At 55.1% G+C, this 16,905-nt stretch overlaps 1 protein-coding gene across 2 annotated transcripts in view; it reads right to left on the bottom strand.

Moving 5' to 3' along the window:
• Nucleotides 1-14,485, bottom strand: part of WNT3 (Wnt family member 3) — a 49,125-nt gene extending 34,640 nt beyond the window's left edge. Inside the window, exon 1 of one of the 2 annotated variants that reach the window (XM_055090358.1) lies at nucleotides 14,112-14,485. In XM_055090358.1, the coding sequence (XP_054946333.1) occupies nucleotides 14,112-14,485 (374 nt within the window). The remainder of the gene's footprint in view (nucleotides 1-14,111) is intronic. The other variant, XM_024130337.2, reaches the window with a different exon arrangement.
• Between the last annotated feature and the right edge of the window lie 2,420 nt (nucleotides 14,486-16,905).

The following is a 16,905-nucleotide window of genomic DNA, read 5'->3' as shown; positions in this document are numbered from 1 at the left end:
GCAGCCAAAAAAAAAAAAAAAAAAAAAAAAAGACAAAACTGGGACTTCCCTGATGGTCCAGTGGTAAAGAATCCGCCTTCCAATGCAGGAGACGCAGGTTCAATCCCTGGCCGGGGAACTAAGATCCTACATGCCACGGGGCAAACTAAGCCCGTGCGTGCCACAACTACTGAGCCCGCATGCCTCAACTAGAGATCCCACGTTCCACAAATTACAGAGCCCACACACTCTGGAGCCCGCGTGCCACAACTAGAGAGAAGCCCACTCCGCAGCGAAAGATCCCGCATGCCTCAATGAAGATCCCACATGCTGCAGCTAAGACCTGACACAGACAAAAAAAAAAAAAAAAAAAAAAGAAAGAAAGAAAATAAATAAAGTAAATAATATTTTTTTAAAAATCAGAAAGAAAAAAAATGAATATAATCCAGCCTGGATTATACGTCTTTATTAAAGAAAGAAAGAAAGAAGACAAAACTGACCAACTATGAAGGAAAATCCTTTGAGGCCAAGACTGTGTAAGACAAGGTCCCAGTTTACCAAAAGGGACTTGAAGCTAAGAGGTGACCACAGACTGCAAGGGAGCTAGAAGTGTTGTTGATGTAGAAGGAAGTCAGCCTACTAAGGTAGAAGATGATGCAGAGATGGAGAAAGCAGGGCTTCTTCCAGCTTCTGTGCTAGTCAGACCGCGGGGAACCCCGTTTCCCGTCCAAGTCCCCAGGTCTGGCTGGAACACTTACCGGGCCTGGGGTGAGAGTACTAAAGGAAGCCTCATCCACCAGGCGCCCAATATTTTAAAATTTCATGTCAGGTTAACAAACTGTTAAATAAAATATCTTTTCTATATATAAAATAGGTAAACAACAGGGACCTACTGTATAGCACAGGGAATTATACTCAATATCTTTTCATAACCTATAATGGAAAAGAATCTGAAAAGAATATATATATATATATGTATAACTGCATCACTTTGCGGTATACTTGAAATGAACACAACATTGTAAATTAATTATACTTCAATAAAAATATATATATATATTCTATCCAACTCGATGAGCTTATAATTCATGTACTTTTATTTAGGTATTCTTCAATAATAAGCTAAAAAAAATTCTATCATCTTATTCACCACCTGGAAGGCTAGCTTCTCCACGGCGTTCTGAGCTAGAAAGTGACCAGGAGAGAGCCAGCCCCCAGCTCACAGCCAGCAGCCCCTTCTTCCCTGCTTCATCCACACTGGTCACCCCAACTGAACCTCCAGGCTCCATTCACAGGCCCTGCAAATGGCCTCTCCTTTACCACTCTCTTCCCTAGGGGCACACACACCAGCAGCATGGCCTGACCTGATAGAATGAACCCCAGGCAGAGGTCCGCCCAGCCCAGAAGTAGACTCAAAGCCACTGAAGCTAGGCTCTTCAGGGTGCCTTGAGGATACTTCTGAGTACCCAGAGCCTGGCTGGGGGTGAGGTGTTGTGGGTATGACCCCTTGGGCCCCAGATTCCTTGCCCTGCGGGGAGGGGTGCAGCCTTAGGACACCAGAGTGGAGCCCTCTAAATTGAAGGGCCCGGCAGGACCCCTTTGTCCTGTTCTAACAGCTGTGCTATGAGTCACAGCACTTGCAAAAGGACGTAGAGAAGCTGGAGAGAGATCAGAAGGAGAACAAGATGGTTAAAGGTGTGCAGGAGACTGGGTCCTCTGGGAGGGATTGTTCTGGAAAAAGGAAGACTCAGTGAGCAATGCATCCTGGTCCTTGAGTCAAGCTGAAAATCTACTATGAAGCTCATGACCCCAGGAGATCAAATGAGAGAATCTGGGCTTGGACTAAGTCAGGAAAGACTGCAGTCAGACCTAAGGAGGAACTTCCTGACTGTTGAGATGTGGTGTCACAGGCTGTGAAGCCTGGCGAGCTCGGCTTCAGGCAGTTTGTGTCGTGGTTGGAGCTCTGGGGTTTGCCAGCTGTGGAGCCTTGGGCAATGGAGTGGATTCCTCAGGACCTCAGTTTCCTCATCTGTAGAATGGGGATAACAAGAGTATCTGCCTCCCGAAGCTGTTGGGAGGATGAGTTCAAGTGTGTGCTGTGTTCCCTCAGCGCACACCATACACAGTGAATTATCAGCTGGACGTTAAATTCTGCCTCCCCACTTGCTTCCCAGCTCCTTGCTTGGGCTCTGAGAGTCTCCATTTTCTCACAGATTAAATGGGGATGAAGATGCCAGTCTCATGGGGCTCTTTTAGCTTCAAGGACAGTGCCGAGGTCATAGACTCCTTCCTTACTGAGAGCTGAGGAAGGCTCCAGAGTCTCTCCTGCAGAAGCTTCAGTTAGGATGGAGGACCACCCGGCCTGTGGTTCGGCATTCTCCTTCCTGAAGTCTACGGGCAGAGGAGGGTGGTCCCAGAGGTGCACAAGCAGAGAGGAGGTGAGAGGCTAAGAGGACACCTTGCTGACGAATGGGTGAGGCCAGCCTGGCCCCCCTTCGCCAGCCATTCTCTGTCTCTCCTTGAGGCTCCACCCACGGATGGGGGCTTAGCACCTCCCAGGTCAAGCCAGTGCCCCGCTAGGGTTTTGCTAATGGGAAGGGCCTGGCTGGCGGCGAGGGATCCTCGGCCGGCCCTCCATCTTCCTTCTCACCTGTGGCCCCAGTGACAGCAGTTCTCACGATGGCTGGGGGGCTGGAGGTTGGAGCAGCCCAGCTGGGGAGACAGGGTGGATGCTACCAGGGCATCCCGTCACCTGCAGAATGGCCTCAGTAGCACTGGCTGCCTTCCAGGGCAAAGGAAGGTGGGAGGAACCAGGGGTGAAGGGAGACAGGGAAAGAGGAAAGCACAATCATTGGCCAGAAATAAGAGAGCTTCCCAAGAGGAAAGTTATGTATCAGCTTCAAGTTTAGAATGAAGAAGATCATGGAGAAAAAAAAAGATGGTGACTTCCCCAAAGACAAAGCTTCTGTAGACTTGGGGGACACGCTGACGATAAAGAAACAGAAAGAAACTGATCAGCATTCCTGCAACCCAAAACAATCCAGTCAGGGCCAGCTCTCTGATATAGCAAGATTTTTTTTTTTTTTTTTTGCGGTACGCGGGCCTCTCACTGTTGTGGCCTCTCCAGTTGCAGAGCACAGGCTCCGGACGCACAGGCTCAGTGGCCATGGCTCATGGGCCCAGCTGCTCCACGGCATGTGGGATCTTCCCGGACCAGGGCACGAACCCGTGTCCCCTGCATCGGCAGGCGGACTCTCAACCGCTGCGCCACCAGGGAAGCCCAAGATTTTTGTTAAATTTAGTATGCCTTGCCTCTTTCCAGAAGGATTTGAAGTGCCTGAGGCAACAAATTCCAAAGGCAACAAATATTTATTGAGCAACTACTATGTACTTGCCAGGCACAGAGAAGACAGCGGTGTGGAGACAGTGCCTGCCCTCAAGGAATTTATAACACAAAACACATGGGATTGAATAACAAAACGAAAATAGAAAATCAGGATTAAGGTGAAGAAGATGACAAATACACCAAGTCAAGGTCAATACAGGTGCAAGGACTGAGCTCACGTTTGACTTCGTTTTCTCACAGTCAGGACAGAAAGGGAAACATACTTTAACTGCAAGGAGGAATCATCCTAGCTCCTCAGGGAGAAATCAAGGTGAATATTGAAGCATAAAGGTCAAGCAAAAAATCATCTATATCAGAGATACGAACACAAGAATTGGTTTGGGCAAGAAAGAGGATTCTGTCCTATTGTTTTCTGGTATGTGTGATGGGGGCTGGATGCAAAAGAGCATAAGGGATTAAGTACAATGAGAACTCTTACAGCTGGAAGTAATGTGCGGGGTGAGAGGTCATGACTCTACCTTCTTCCTCTTTCACAGGTGAGAAAACGAAGGCCCGGGAAGTAGTGACTTGCCCAAGGCCACCGTCCCTCCACTCCCACCCAGGCAACAAAACAGTCACAGGGCCACTACTGCCAGTTTCGTAGATGTGGAAAGCTTGCCAGTGACTTGCACATGTCCCCAAATAAGAGACCTCCCAGCGGTTCAGAAATAGTATCAACAAACACAAAGCAGCAGCTTTCAAGCTGAAGGTCAAATGTAATCTTGACTCAAAGCCATCCTTTGAGGACCAACATAGAATATGAATAAGTAAATTCCTGACGCATGTAAGAAGTCCACTTTTTTTTTTTTGGCCACGCTGGCTTGCAGGATCTTAATTCCCCAACCAGGGCTTGAATCCGTGCCCCCTGCAGTGGAAGCGTGGAGTCCTAACCACCGGACTGCCAGGGAATTCCCAAGAAGTCCACTTTTGAGTCTGAATGGTGGTAGAAGGAAAAAGCTTTGGGCCCAGCAGAGCCTGGGTTCAGAGCACAGGCTTCGTGACCTGAGTCCTCATCTGTAAAATGGGCAGGGTTTCGTTCTAAATCATGATGTGTGTATAGGGACCGGCACATACGCACCATTAACAAACATACTGACCCACGCCTGGACAGGGAAACAAGTCCCACGGATTGGGCTTTTTAAACTAAAGGCTCAGACACCTAAGCATCGCGTGAGCTGTGAGGGAGAAATACGACACTGATAGGAAACATTTGCAAATGGAGCTGGGATGGAAAAAATCATCCCAGGGGAACTGAGCCCATGGAGACAAGGTGCACCTTAGCTTCTGGGACGGCAGCCTACTCAGATCAGGGGTCCCATCCTCTTGGGTACCCTGTGAACCTCGGGGCTGTTAGCCACGTGGGGCCTGAGCTGAGCCATGGAGATCAGTTTCAGCTGTCTTTCAAAGTCAGTAGAAGCGCTGTGCTCCCCGGGTCACACCCAGGGACGGGGTGTTTTGTTTTGTTTGTTTGTTTGTTTTTTTGTACGTGGGCCTCTCACTGTTGTGGCCTCTCCCGTCGCGGAGCACAGGCTCCAGCCGCTCCGCGGCATGTGGGATCTTCCCGGACCGGGGCACGAACCCGTGTCCCCTGCATCGGCAGGCGGACTCCCAACCACGGCGCCACCAGGGAAGCCCGGGACGAGGTTTTAATTCAGTCTGCTCCTTCAGTCTGCTCACGACACTGTCGTGATTCACGTGTGCAACTGGCACTCTCCAGAACCTCTTTTGCCCGCTTGCCTTTACAGAGTGTATTACATGCCGCACAGAGCTGTGTTTTTGTTAACTGACCCCCACCATATGCTCGGCCCTGGAGGAGGAGGGCACGAGGCGGCTAAAGGTATCTGTAGTCTGGTACAGGAGCAGAAGATGCCCACAGCCCGTGGGGGAAGGTGGTGGGAACACATGGCATGGCTGGGGGGAGGTGGGGAGGAGGGAAGGGAGTGATGGCACAGTCCCTGCTTGCAGGGCAGTGGCTCGGGAATCTAGGAGGGCTTCCCAAAGGAAGAGGATTTTGATCTGGGTCTGGAAAGCAAAATGGAATTTCAGCAGTTGCGTGTGGGGAGGGGAGAGAGGAGGTGGCGAAGTATTTCCACGAACAGGCACAGAGGGATGTTGGGAGGCTCGTGGGGGATTATGAAAGGTACAGCTGATATGGGTGGGGGCCAAGCCTAGGGAGCCTCGGTGCCAGACGAGAAGTGGGGAACCATGGGAGGTTTTAGAGCAGGGGAGAGACAGCCTCAGAAAGCCAGGTTAGGAAGACAGGTGGTGAGGAGCTGGACAGGATGTAGGAGGCTGGCTCACTCCCCCTGCCACAGCCCCTATTTGCATTCCTAATGGGCCTTGAGACGAAAGATTGGTTTTCCTCGCTGGCCCAGCTGGCTCTGGCAGATAAGTGGGACTCTGTGCCTAGGGGCAGGGCGCTTGGTCCTGTTACTCCCATCCCCCTCGCCACCCCCGACACACACACACACACACACACACACACACACACACACACTCCTTCCTGTTTTTCCAGCCTAGCTTGAGTGAATGGTTTCCCAGTTTGCTGGTCCCCATCCAGGTGAGTAGGATTTCCTGATGGCCACAGACCTCAGAAGAGCCCCTTCCAGCTCCTGGCCCTTTACCCTTACTCCTCCTCACCTCTACTCGCATCTCCCACCAGTGTCCCTGCTTAGAAATCCTACACCTGGCTAAGCCCAGGTCAGGCCTGTGATCTCTGCACTAGTTCAGGTGAACCTGGGCATGCCCTGTGGCCACTTGACCTCCGACCTCTGCTCCCTCCCCTCGGTGTTCCCCACTGAACCGCAGGACCCCCTCAGGAAGGAGCTGAGAACTCCCCTGTCCAGCTCCCATTCCTTCCTCCTCTGCTGGAAATACCAAATCTCAGGCTCAAAGACTCAGAGAGTCCTGCGAGGTCCATCCTTAGCACCCTTTGACTAGGGGCTGGCTTTTACTCCTCTTTTCTGGTAGGACCAGCAATGATAGAGAGCTTCTCTGGAAAGAACTTGATGTTTCTCAAGGGCTTTCCTAAAGATTATTCCTCTGAAGCTCTTAACAGCCTTATCATGGCCCATTTTGCAGATGAGAAGACCGAGGCCTGGGGAGGTGAGAGACTCATCCACGATCTCACAGCTGTTTGAGTATAAAGTTTTGGGCTCAGTCCTCCCCACCCTGCCCTGAGGTCAGCTCTCAGTGACTGCCCCCACCCACGGACCCGACACAGATAATCCAAATAGCTGGAAGTCCAAGGCCAGCAGTTTGTTCAACTCCCCTGTCTACTGAGTCAAGAACAGCGAAGGGACTTGCCTGATGTCACACTGCAACCAGTGGCAGAGCCGGCTCTCAGGTCTCCTAACTCCCTGCCCAGAAACCTCCCACCACCCCACACTGCCCCCTCTTGTCTCCCAACATACTTCCCCGAGATGTATGGGTGTGCCTGACATTTCTGGAATTCACTCCACACACATAATGAGGCCATTTTGAGAAGGCTCGCCTCAGGGGGAACCAGAGAGCTGTCTAGTGTCCCCATCCTGACCCCTGCCAACTCCTCCCGGCTGTGCACGCTAAATAGGCTCCATGGGCCTGGGCTTCCCTATCCCCTGCCCCCGACACACCTTGCTGGCCTCAAGAACTAGAGGCGGAGTTTGGGGGTTTCAAAGCTGTGATGGAGGCTGCATGGGAACTAAGAAACAGTGGAGAGATGTCAGGCTGGTTGCCGCACGGGTCAGCGTTCATAGAGGGAACCCAGACATCACCACAGCCAGTAACCGACAGAACGGGGACAGCTTGTTAACAGCACAGAAGTGATTTTTAGCTTTAGCAGTTGAATTGTGGCGACTCCCTGAGACATTAGTTTAATGTGAGGATAGGAAAGTTTCTCTCCCTCCGATGCAAGGCTGACCCTGCCTGGAGAACCTTCTGGATCTAAGGCGGCCACTGTGCCACGTACCACAGGTTGCCTAACGCCGAAGAACTGGGTTTCCATCTCCGAGCACAGAGCCAGATCCCCAGCCTCCAGCCCACTGAGAACCAAGCAACAGGAAAGGAGTCAACTTGAAGGAAGAACCCTGAAGCAGCTGTAGGATAGGCCACTGGGGAGAAAGTATGGGGTTGCACCCTCAGGAAGATTCTAGAACCCCTCTGCCCAGGTGGCTTAGCTATTCACCTGCCCAGGAACAGGAAGGAGACCAAGTGATCTTCCTGAGGCAGTCCTGTTTTCCAGCCCCCTCTGCATCCCAGACTCCCCTGCGGGAGTCCCAGGAGCTGGGACTCCGGCCTCTTCCCTTTTTCTCCACCCCCTTGAACCCCAGAAGCTCTTCCTGCTCCCCGGCCTAGTCTCTCATTGAGAAAAGGGAATTCCCTCTCTTGCAGCATGAGACCAAGGGACCCTGCTTGGAGTTGGGGCAGCTACAGGGACAAGATCTGGAGGGGGAGCGGGTAGAAGGCGCTCCCCTGCTGCTGCCCCACTCATACCTCCACCCCCCAAAGAATGTAATTAAGCAGCAGGCCTCTGCCAGGAGCCAAGCTTTCTGCCTTCCGTCTATAAATCACCTTCTGAATCATCTCTCAGCTCCTGGAGGGCGGCCCCAGTGCCACCGCCCCCCTCCCAACCCCCCTGCCGTGAACCTGCCTCCCCTACCCCTCCCTGGCCTAGCCCAAGGTGGCTCAGCTGGAAATGGCAGTGGCTGCAAGAGTCCAGCAAACTGTAGGATGGGAGGAGGGTTAGGGGAGACTACAGTGCCCTCTCTACCCACCCCCTTTCCTGGGCAGGCAGACAGCTGAGCTTAGGTTAGCCTAGCCTAACTTCCTCGGGTTAAGTATAAAGCCACAGGCTCATGGTCACCAGCACCAAGTATAACGGGGCAATCTGGCTCTGAGGATAAGGAGAAAACAGAGCCAGGTGGGGCCAACCTGGGAGGACTTCTTGGAAGAGGCAAGTTTAGATCCAGGACTTAAAGGAGTCAAAATAGCTTGCACACAGGGGGTGAAAATAATATGTATATAGTACTTCCGGTATGCCAGGCATTATTTAGGGAGCTTTACGTGTACTCACTCATTTAACCTTCACAACAATCCTGTGAGGTAGAAACAGTCACTGTTCTCGTTTTACAGATGGGGAAACTGAGGCTCGGAGAGGTGAACTTGCCCTAGGTTACCCAGCATGTGAACGTGAATGTAGGGAACCTGGCTCCAGAGGAATGTGAGTGTTTGGGGAAAATGAGGTTTGGGGGTGCAAGCAGGCAGGCTTGGCAGTAGCGGAGCAGCCAGCTTTGGGATGTAGGTCAGATGGGGCTGCAGAATGAAAGGGCTGGGCTGCTTAAGGCAGGCTCTGACTGTCTGAATGGCGAGGGAGGGCTGGGGGAGATAGGCTCCCGGGGTAGTGGCACTGGGGCCACCTGGAGCTCCCTGCTTCACAGCCGTGAATCAGCTCCCTGTCATAGCCCTGTAGACTCCAAGAGGCAGAAGGCATCCCTCAGGCTGCTCAAGAAAAAGGAAGCCCAGAGGGAGGACAGGGCTTAAAGCACAGAAAAGGAAAGGGACTCATCCTGGGTCACACAGCCAGTCACTGGTAAACTCCACACCCAGACACAGGTCTCTCCACTCAAGCTCTACCCACTTCCTGGCACATAAGTAACATGAATGTGTAGATGTAGCATCAGTATGTCACTAACCTTTGAGGAAGGGGTTAGGCTAACCTCCTCCCCCAACTAGGGATAGGGAGTAGAGAAGGTCCTTTCCCTCCTTGGTGGCTTTAGAAGGATTCTGTGGCTCATGGCAGGGTGGGCAGAAAAGGCTAGAAGACCAGGTCCTCCTCAACCCCTGGGCTGATCACATTCTGAAGCCAGGAAGGTCTTCGTTTTTCCCACGTTCCCTGGAAGGGTCTGATAGCTACATCCTCCTCTGAGAAGAGTCACCTCTCCTGCCCCAACCCCAAGCTCCTTGTCTTCTGCCCAGACCCAGGAGAGACCTATTCGAAGTCTAGAGAAAACCCCAAGCTCATAGCTCCCTTCTCCCACTTCATGTCCATAACACCTCCTCTATCCTACATCTGCCTGAGTACCATTCAGGTGTATTAGCATTAAGTTCTGTAGTGGGAAGGATGGGAGATGCCTGCTTGGCTGAGTCTATTCTTTGGGGATTTCCACCTAGGGCCCTCTCTGTCTGCCTCAGTTTCTCCACCTGCACCAGTGACTGAGCGAGCACCCGGCTGCCAGAGGGTGTGGGTGCTGGCAGGGCCTGGCCGGGTTTGCCACTGGGAAAGCTGCAGGAAGGGAGGGGAGCGTGCCCACCAAAGGACTTGGCACTGCAGTCCAGCTCCTGCCTCTTCTGACCTCCCCCCAAAGTTCTTCCCACCAGGCAGCTGTACCAGGCCCTTCCCAGACCGGAGGCCCTCAGGATACCCGGGGTGAGGGAGACGCTCAGGGCCCAGATATTACCCATCCCTCACCTCATGGCCACAGAGCTGTCGATAAAATGCTCTAAGATTCTGGGAGAATTTTCCCCGACTGCTACCCCTTCCCACCCCCCATACCTTCCTCCCACATATTAAAGCAGGTTCTTCCAAGAACATAACTCAGCTCCAGGCTCCTGGCATTATAGTAACATTTGACCTGAGTTTTGTCGTTGTTGCTGTTTGTTTGTTTGGTTGGTTTTCGTTTTTGTTTTTTAAGGAAAATGTGGTCCCATCAGAAGAAGACAAACAGATCAGCAACCAATGTTGCTCCCTTTGGACAGCAAGCCCCGCCCACAATGGGGGGGGTGGGCAGGAGGGCTGTTAACTCACTTCCAAGAGACCTGGATTAATTTCCCCACCACATCCCCCCAGGGTAAGGCCTGCCCTGGAAGGGAGAGACCACCCGGTTAAAGCCTGGCCATCCCCATCCGATCTGGTATCTGCCCATCTGTCTGTCTGTCTGTCTGTGGGATCAACAGCCTCCAGCCAGCTCAGCTCAGCTCCTCGCCAGCCCCAGCCCCAGCCAGCTGTAATTCCTGCCTGTAACAAGTGTTAACACCTGGCCTGGGGCCTTCCTCCCCCGAAGTCTCCAGGTGCCTCCCTGGGCCCAGCCCACTGACCCCCACGGGGTTTGACTGAACATGTTCACAAGCCTCTGAAAGGCGGGTGGAGGTGGGAGTGGGTGGGGGAGGCAGCGGGACATCGGACAGATGGGGAAACTGAGGCAGGGCTTGGGGCAAGTGCTTGAGTGGGGAAATGGCTCCCAGGATGGTGGAGAGAGAGCTCAGCTGTTATTGCCTAGCTCGCTGCCCTTGACTTCTGCGGAGCACTTCCACCCAAGCTGTGAAGCAAGGGCAGGCTGCGGATTCCTGAGTAAGGAGACAGAGACCCAGAGGGATGTGTCCCACAGAGGTGGGCTCCCCACTCCCAGCACAGGCCCCTTGCATCAGGGCCTCTGCCTCTGGAATGCAGAAGGCACTAGGCTGGGCCCTAATAAGATCGTTCATTTTTCCCCCAGGAAGGAGAAGAAAGACAAGCTCCTCTACCAGGCGCTAACTGGGACTGACAAGAAGAATTCTAGAAATCAGTGCTGCTGCCCCTGCTTTCTGTCCCAGCTCCGCCACTACCTGGCTGCGAGGCCCTGGAACACGTCTCTTCCTTCCATGAGCCTCTGTCTGAGGCCCCTTGTAGCTCAGGCTTCTGGTCTACCTCCTCTCAGGGCTGGGGCCTGAGCAGCGCAGAACGCTTGGCATGGGGGTGCCCTCCTTGAGGGGTGACACGGGCAGAAATCCCAGCTGAACTATTTCCCCCTAAAGTCTCTCCTAGGGAGCGTGTGAGCTGGGAGGGCCAAAGAGGGCAGGCCATGATGGGCTAAAGAACTGGAATCTGTCTGCCCTGGGGGCAGAGTAGGAATAGGAATCTGAGGCCCATCTACTCTACTGTCCCTGTCCCAGCCCTGGCCCCCTGACCCCTGGCCCTGAGAACATGACACCCACCACCCCAGCTCCAAGACCAAAGACAAGCGGTGTAAGAGGGGAGGGCTGGTGACCATAGTCCTCAGACAGACAGGATGAGCTTGTGCCAGAGAAGGCTCTGCGCCGTCCCCCTTCCCCGTGCTGCCCAGCCCCGGATCCCAGGTCACTGTGGCCCTTGCAGCTTCCTCATTAGACCCTTGTCTGTGTCTGCTGGACTGTCCCTCCAGGACCACGGATGCCCACCAAGCACCCAGGTTTGGGATGCCATTCACACTTACAGGTCATACGTCTGCAAACATATCCATAGCCACGGGCCCAGCCGCGGTCACTGGCACTTGAGGACAGGGTCACAGGCAAACTCAGACATAGCCCTCACCACACTCATACTCACAATCAGGTCATGGCCACGAGCACCAAAATCCACGCACAAAGACATCTGTGGGGCTCTCCCCTTACACAATCATGAAGACACGTGCACGCATGCACACGCGCGCGTGCAGACGGACACACACACACACCACTCACATGCCTGGTCATGAACATAGTCACGCGGTGTCATAAGCAGACACAGGTGCTGACCTTTACATGGGCATAGATACTTCTAGACTTTCTCTGTCTCATACACATACACACACGCTCACATAGAATCAGCCACTTGCTGACACTTGTGTGCAGATGCACAGCACACCCTGTCACGGGCCATGGGACCCTCAGACACATCTCACACAAGTTCACGTCCACAGTCATCCAGTTGCAGGCACAGACACTCCTTCACGCAGAGGCACACTAGTGTACAGATGACACTCCTTAGGGTCATAGACCCCCCCCCACACACACACACACACATACACACACACACTGTTCAGACAAAGCAGCATCCCTGTCCCCGCCAACCCCAAACAAGCCATGTGTCCAGCGTTCTGTTAGGGCCAATGTCCTGGCTTTCCAGGTTTTTCCAACATCTTCCTATTGGGTGGTCCCTATCGGGATGCAGACCCCCCAGCCACCAGCATTGACCCAGGAAGTGCCCTTGTCCAGTTCATAGGATAGGGGAAGCTGGTCTTCCCCCCTTGGTTCCTGCAGCCTATGGGGCTCCAAGCCCTCTCTTCCCACCCTCCCCGCCCACCCCCAAGGTCCCTGTGAAAGAAGAGAACAGCATGGCCTTGGGCAGGGGATGGGAAGAGGGTCGGGAAGGGCCAGTGGGGCAGGATTGGTTTCTGCAGCAGCCCTCCTCGCAACTGGCAAAGCCCCCAGCCTGGCATCCCTGGGGACTTCTTTATGTACAGGAGGCCTCAGGCCAGCCCATCGCCACGGGGAAGGAAGGGCTGGGTAGAAGAAAGACTTCCCCTTGGATGTCTGTCCTGGGAGCAACTCTCAGTACCCTCTAAATGGAGACCCTTGGCCATGCCCTGCTCTCACTCCCATCCTGACCCCCCCAAACACCCAGACACAAATGCTGCCACCCCCAAACAGCTGCAGGCAGACTCGGGGTGTGGCCCCAAATCTCCTTGTTCTGCTCCCACTATCCCAAGCTGGGCAAAGGGTGGTTAAGGGAAAGGGGGACACGCAGGTGGCACTCCTCTCTGACTTTCATTCCGGGGCCACAGTCCCTCTGCTAACTCACAGATCCCAAATTCTTCCTCCTCACCTTCCAGCCCCCCACCCCCTGGCCGAGGCTCTCCTACATCCAGGAGGGGAAGATTCTTTAATTAAAGTTTTCCGGAATGCAGGGGGCTGGAGACTGAGGAGAGGCGGGGTGTAATTTAGAGAACTGGTTTCAGTGTGTCTTTCCCCTCTGGCCTCTGGGACCTGCTGGGTGTCGATGAGGCCGCCTGGAAAACAAGGGGACTCCCTGGAACTGGGGCTCCCAAAGGGCTGTTTATTCCACGGCCAGTTCCCCCATACACGCACAACCCCCCACCCGGCCCCCGCCAAAACACCGCGCCTGGTTTCCCAGCCTTATTTACTAAAAATGTCTTTTGTATCCACATTTCTCGGGGACGGGATCCTCCTCTCCCTCTCTCCCTTTCTCCTCGGTCCTCGGGTTTTTCCAAAAGGAACGAATTTGACATGGAGAATTGGGTTTTGGGTCAAAGAACAAACCCACCCCCTCCCAAACAACTACATTTTCAAGAAGCCCCGCTTTTGCCAGGATGGACAAGCAAGAAATGAATTAAATCTGAATTCAATGGCATCTCGGATCAGCAAATACCATATTCACTTCTGAGGCTCCAGATTAATCTAGAGCAGAGTGGGGGGAATCTGATGAAATCCGCCCCCCACTACCCTGCCCCTGGGGATCCCTGAAGCGACTGGGGTCTAAAATATGAAGGCACAGGGGGGTTATTGTGGGGAAATCTCCTGATGGAGGCGCCGGAGGAGGTGAGGGTGGCAATGAAGGAACAGGATGATTTTGCCCATGAAGACCCCAAAATGGAGAAGAGGAGTGGCTGGGCCCCAGGGACATCGCTGGATTTCCAGAAAGCCAACTGCAAGCAAATGGAGGGTTTTCGGGGCCCCCAGATTGGGACGGGTGGAGGGTTAGGATCTAAGAATAAGAGACCTTCTGAGACGGGGAAAGTCCTCCAGCCTCTGCAGCGAGTAGCAGGGAAAATGGTGATTATCAGAGAAGCCAGGAGTTGGATTCTGAAGGCGACACCAGCAGAAAATCCAGGGAGGTGGGCGAGTCGGGGTGCTGGAGGGAGGTAAGAAGAAAGGAGCCCCAGCCCTGCCGCAGCCCACCCCCAGCTAGCGCCCCCCACCTCCCTGGGGCTCCGCGGAGAAATCTGGCCGCGGGCAGATAAGAGGCGAGTCTTACCACCAAATTGGGTAGCCGGCGAGGACCCTGGTGCCACAGAGCAGGAGGCCGAGAAGCAGCCCGAGCAGGTGGGGCTCCATTAGAAGCGGCGCCGAGGAGGAAGTTTGCCCGCGACCATGAAGAGGGGGAGCGACGCCCCCAATAGTTGGAACAAAGTCCACTTGAGATTGGAAATGACTTTCGGGCTTGTCAGAAGCGCACCTCCACCCGCAGCTGCCCCCCTCCCGAGCCCAGCGCGGAGCAGCCGGGTTTGAGGATGTCAGCGAGTAGCCAATCAGCGCCCGCGGCCTAAGGTAAGAGATGAGTCTGTAGTTCAGCCTGTCAATCACGCGCCCCTCCCGCCCGGCCCACGAGTCGGGCTCCGGGAAGGGCATCGCCCAGCAAACTTGGGCAAAGCCCGCACCCCGGACACAGTGGGAACTTGGGGGGGACACGGCACGTTGGACCCTCTGCTGGCGCGGGACCGCCGCGGCCCCCCGCCAGCCAGGTTTAGGGAGCCGGGGCTGTGACTGGGGCGTTCACGTGGTGCCAGGTTGGCGTGGGTATTGATGGGTGGCTCCTTTTCTCTCGGGAGACCGTGACCTCTTGGGACTTGGGCCTATGAGGAATCGAGAGTAGAAAGCACAGGGATGTTTCCAGAAGCTTCGCTCGGGCAGGACAGGATCCGAGGGTCTCGGAGGGGGTTGGAAAATGCAACCCCTCCCAGCCTCCCGAGCCCGCGAGCGGGCCGGCCACGCGACCCAGCCGCGGGAGGTCGCTTCCCGGGTACCCGAGAGGCGCGCAGAAGGGTCCGCGGAGGCTCGAAGGGTCTGGCTGCGGGCGGCGCCGGGGGACAGAGCCGAGTGTCATTTGAGTCTTTTGTCAGGGATCAGATCGGTATCGGGACCTCCTGCTGCCTTTGCATTTCCTGCAACTGACACCAGCGGCCAGTTGCATTTCCTGCGCGGGGAGCCGGGTCACTTTCTCCTCCTAGAGGGGTTCAGGCCCGGCCTCAAGCTCAGGTCAGAAGGACGACCCGCGGTCCCATTTGGATCTTGTGGATGAACAGTTTGGGGTGCGTGAAACGCAGTAGCCCCAATCGGGAGCAGCTGGGGTCCTCGGAGGACCTCCTTGCCCTCGAGACCCCCTTCCCTGCCCAGCTCTCCCGCCTGAGGCCCTGGGCTCCAACCTGGGGTTTGGTGATAACGTCCCCCTTTCCTGCGTGGACACCAAATGTGTCCAAATACCCCACCCCTCGCCATAGGAAAAAAGGTCCTTCCAAGTCCTCCGTGGGTTCTTTCTCTCTTCTCCCTCTCCAGAGTCAAGGAATTAGGTCTGCCTTAAGTGGTGCTGAGACTGAAGCCAGATTTGGGGGGCCTTGACCCCCGTCACCTGGGCGCCTGCCCCCCAACCCTGCTCCCAGGCCACTGAAGGCCCCCAGGGGCACCCCAGGCGAGGGATGGGGGCTGGAACATCATCCCTGGGCCTGGGGCAAGGAAAGCAAGGGCGGTAAGAGGGACTGAGGGCAGTCACTGCCAGAACTGTAGCAGAAGGGGCAGCAAATGAGCTGACCCCCAGTGCTGCGAGGCTGGGAGTGGCAGGCCCTCTGCCAGATAGGGGCATGGCTGGAGGAAGTCCACGCCAGGGCCAGACATTCCTAGCCTTTGATCTGGGCCACCCGTGCCCATAGCTTGAACCCACGGCCCCTGCCCATCCCGAGAGCCCTCTCCGCACAAGGCTGTGATGGGCGCGGAGAGCTTGGAAAACTGGCCCGGGGGCATCAAGGGTCGGGAGAGCCGCCTGGGCTTGTCACAGCTTCTGCCGCGTTCCTAGCCCGGTGTTCGACTGGAGGGGGGGTGGGGGGGGAGATGAAAGAGAGGAGGGGAGGGAAGGGGAGAAGAGGGAGAGACAGAGTAGTGAAAAAAAGAGAGAGAGCAAGAGCGAGGGCCTGAGAAAGAGAGAGAGAGGAGAGGGAGGGGAGACTAGAGAGGGAGCCCAGAGTGAGGGCCTGAGAAAGAGAGAGAGAGGAGAGGGAGGGGAGACTAGAGAGGGAGCCCAAGGAGAAAGAAGGGGAAGAAAAGGGGAGGGAGAGGCAGAGATGGGGAAGGATGAACAAGGCGAAGAGAAAACCCCAACCTGCCCTGGACAGTGGATGGGTGGAGGCTGCAGAGATGGGGACCTTCAGAGATGGCCCCGTGGCGGGCTGATTCTGGTGTGCCGTATTTCTGATTCACCTGGAAAGGGGGTTGCGGAGGATTTGCCATTTTCCCTGACTGCGGAGCCTCAGGGCCCCGACTCTAGGGGTGGAGAGCCCTCCACACACACCCTAAGTCCTACCCAACGGGGGCTCTCAGCTGGTTTTCTGATCAGACGTGCCCGCTGGAACTCCAATCCTGCCTGTCAGTTTGGGGGGCTCTGGAGCCCCACAATCATCTTTCTGAGAGCTGAGGAGGGCTACCCTTCCCTGGCCACCAAGACACCACTGCAGATTCAGGGTGGCCAGGAGGCAGGCGGGGGATGGACTAGATGATCTCTTCGGGGTCATTTCTGGGTCCCCAAATTCCATAGGTGCCAGCCTGGGAGGTGGGGGCAGGAGATGCCCGAGGCTGCAGGTGGGGTGGGGTTTGGCTTGCCCGGCCAGTGGCCCTGGGCTGTGTAGGCAAGGCTGGCCATTCCCTGAAGGGACGCGTGTATCCTGATGCCTTCTCCAGGCAGCCTGGGAGCATCCGGAGACCCCGGTCCTGAGCATGGGGCAGAGAATGGAAGAGAGACAGGGACACAAGTGGGTGGTAGGGTGGAGTCCCCGGACTTTTGC

Source organism: Physeter macrocephalus, chromosome 14 (genome assembly GCF_002837175.3).
Source record: "Physeter macrocephalus isolate SW-GA chromosome 14, ASM283717v5, whole genome shotgun sequence".
Taxonomy (NCBI): Eukaryota; Metazoa; Chordata; class Mammalia; order Artiodactyla; family Physeteridae; genus Physeter; species Physeter macrocephalus.
This window is presented reverse-complemented; position numbering and strand designations above follow the sequence as displayed.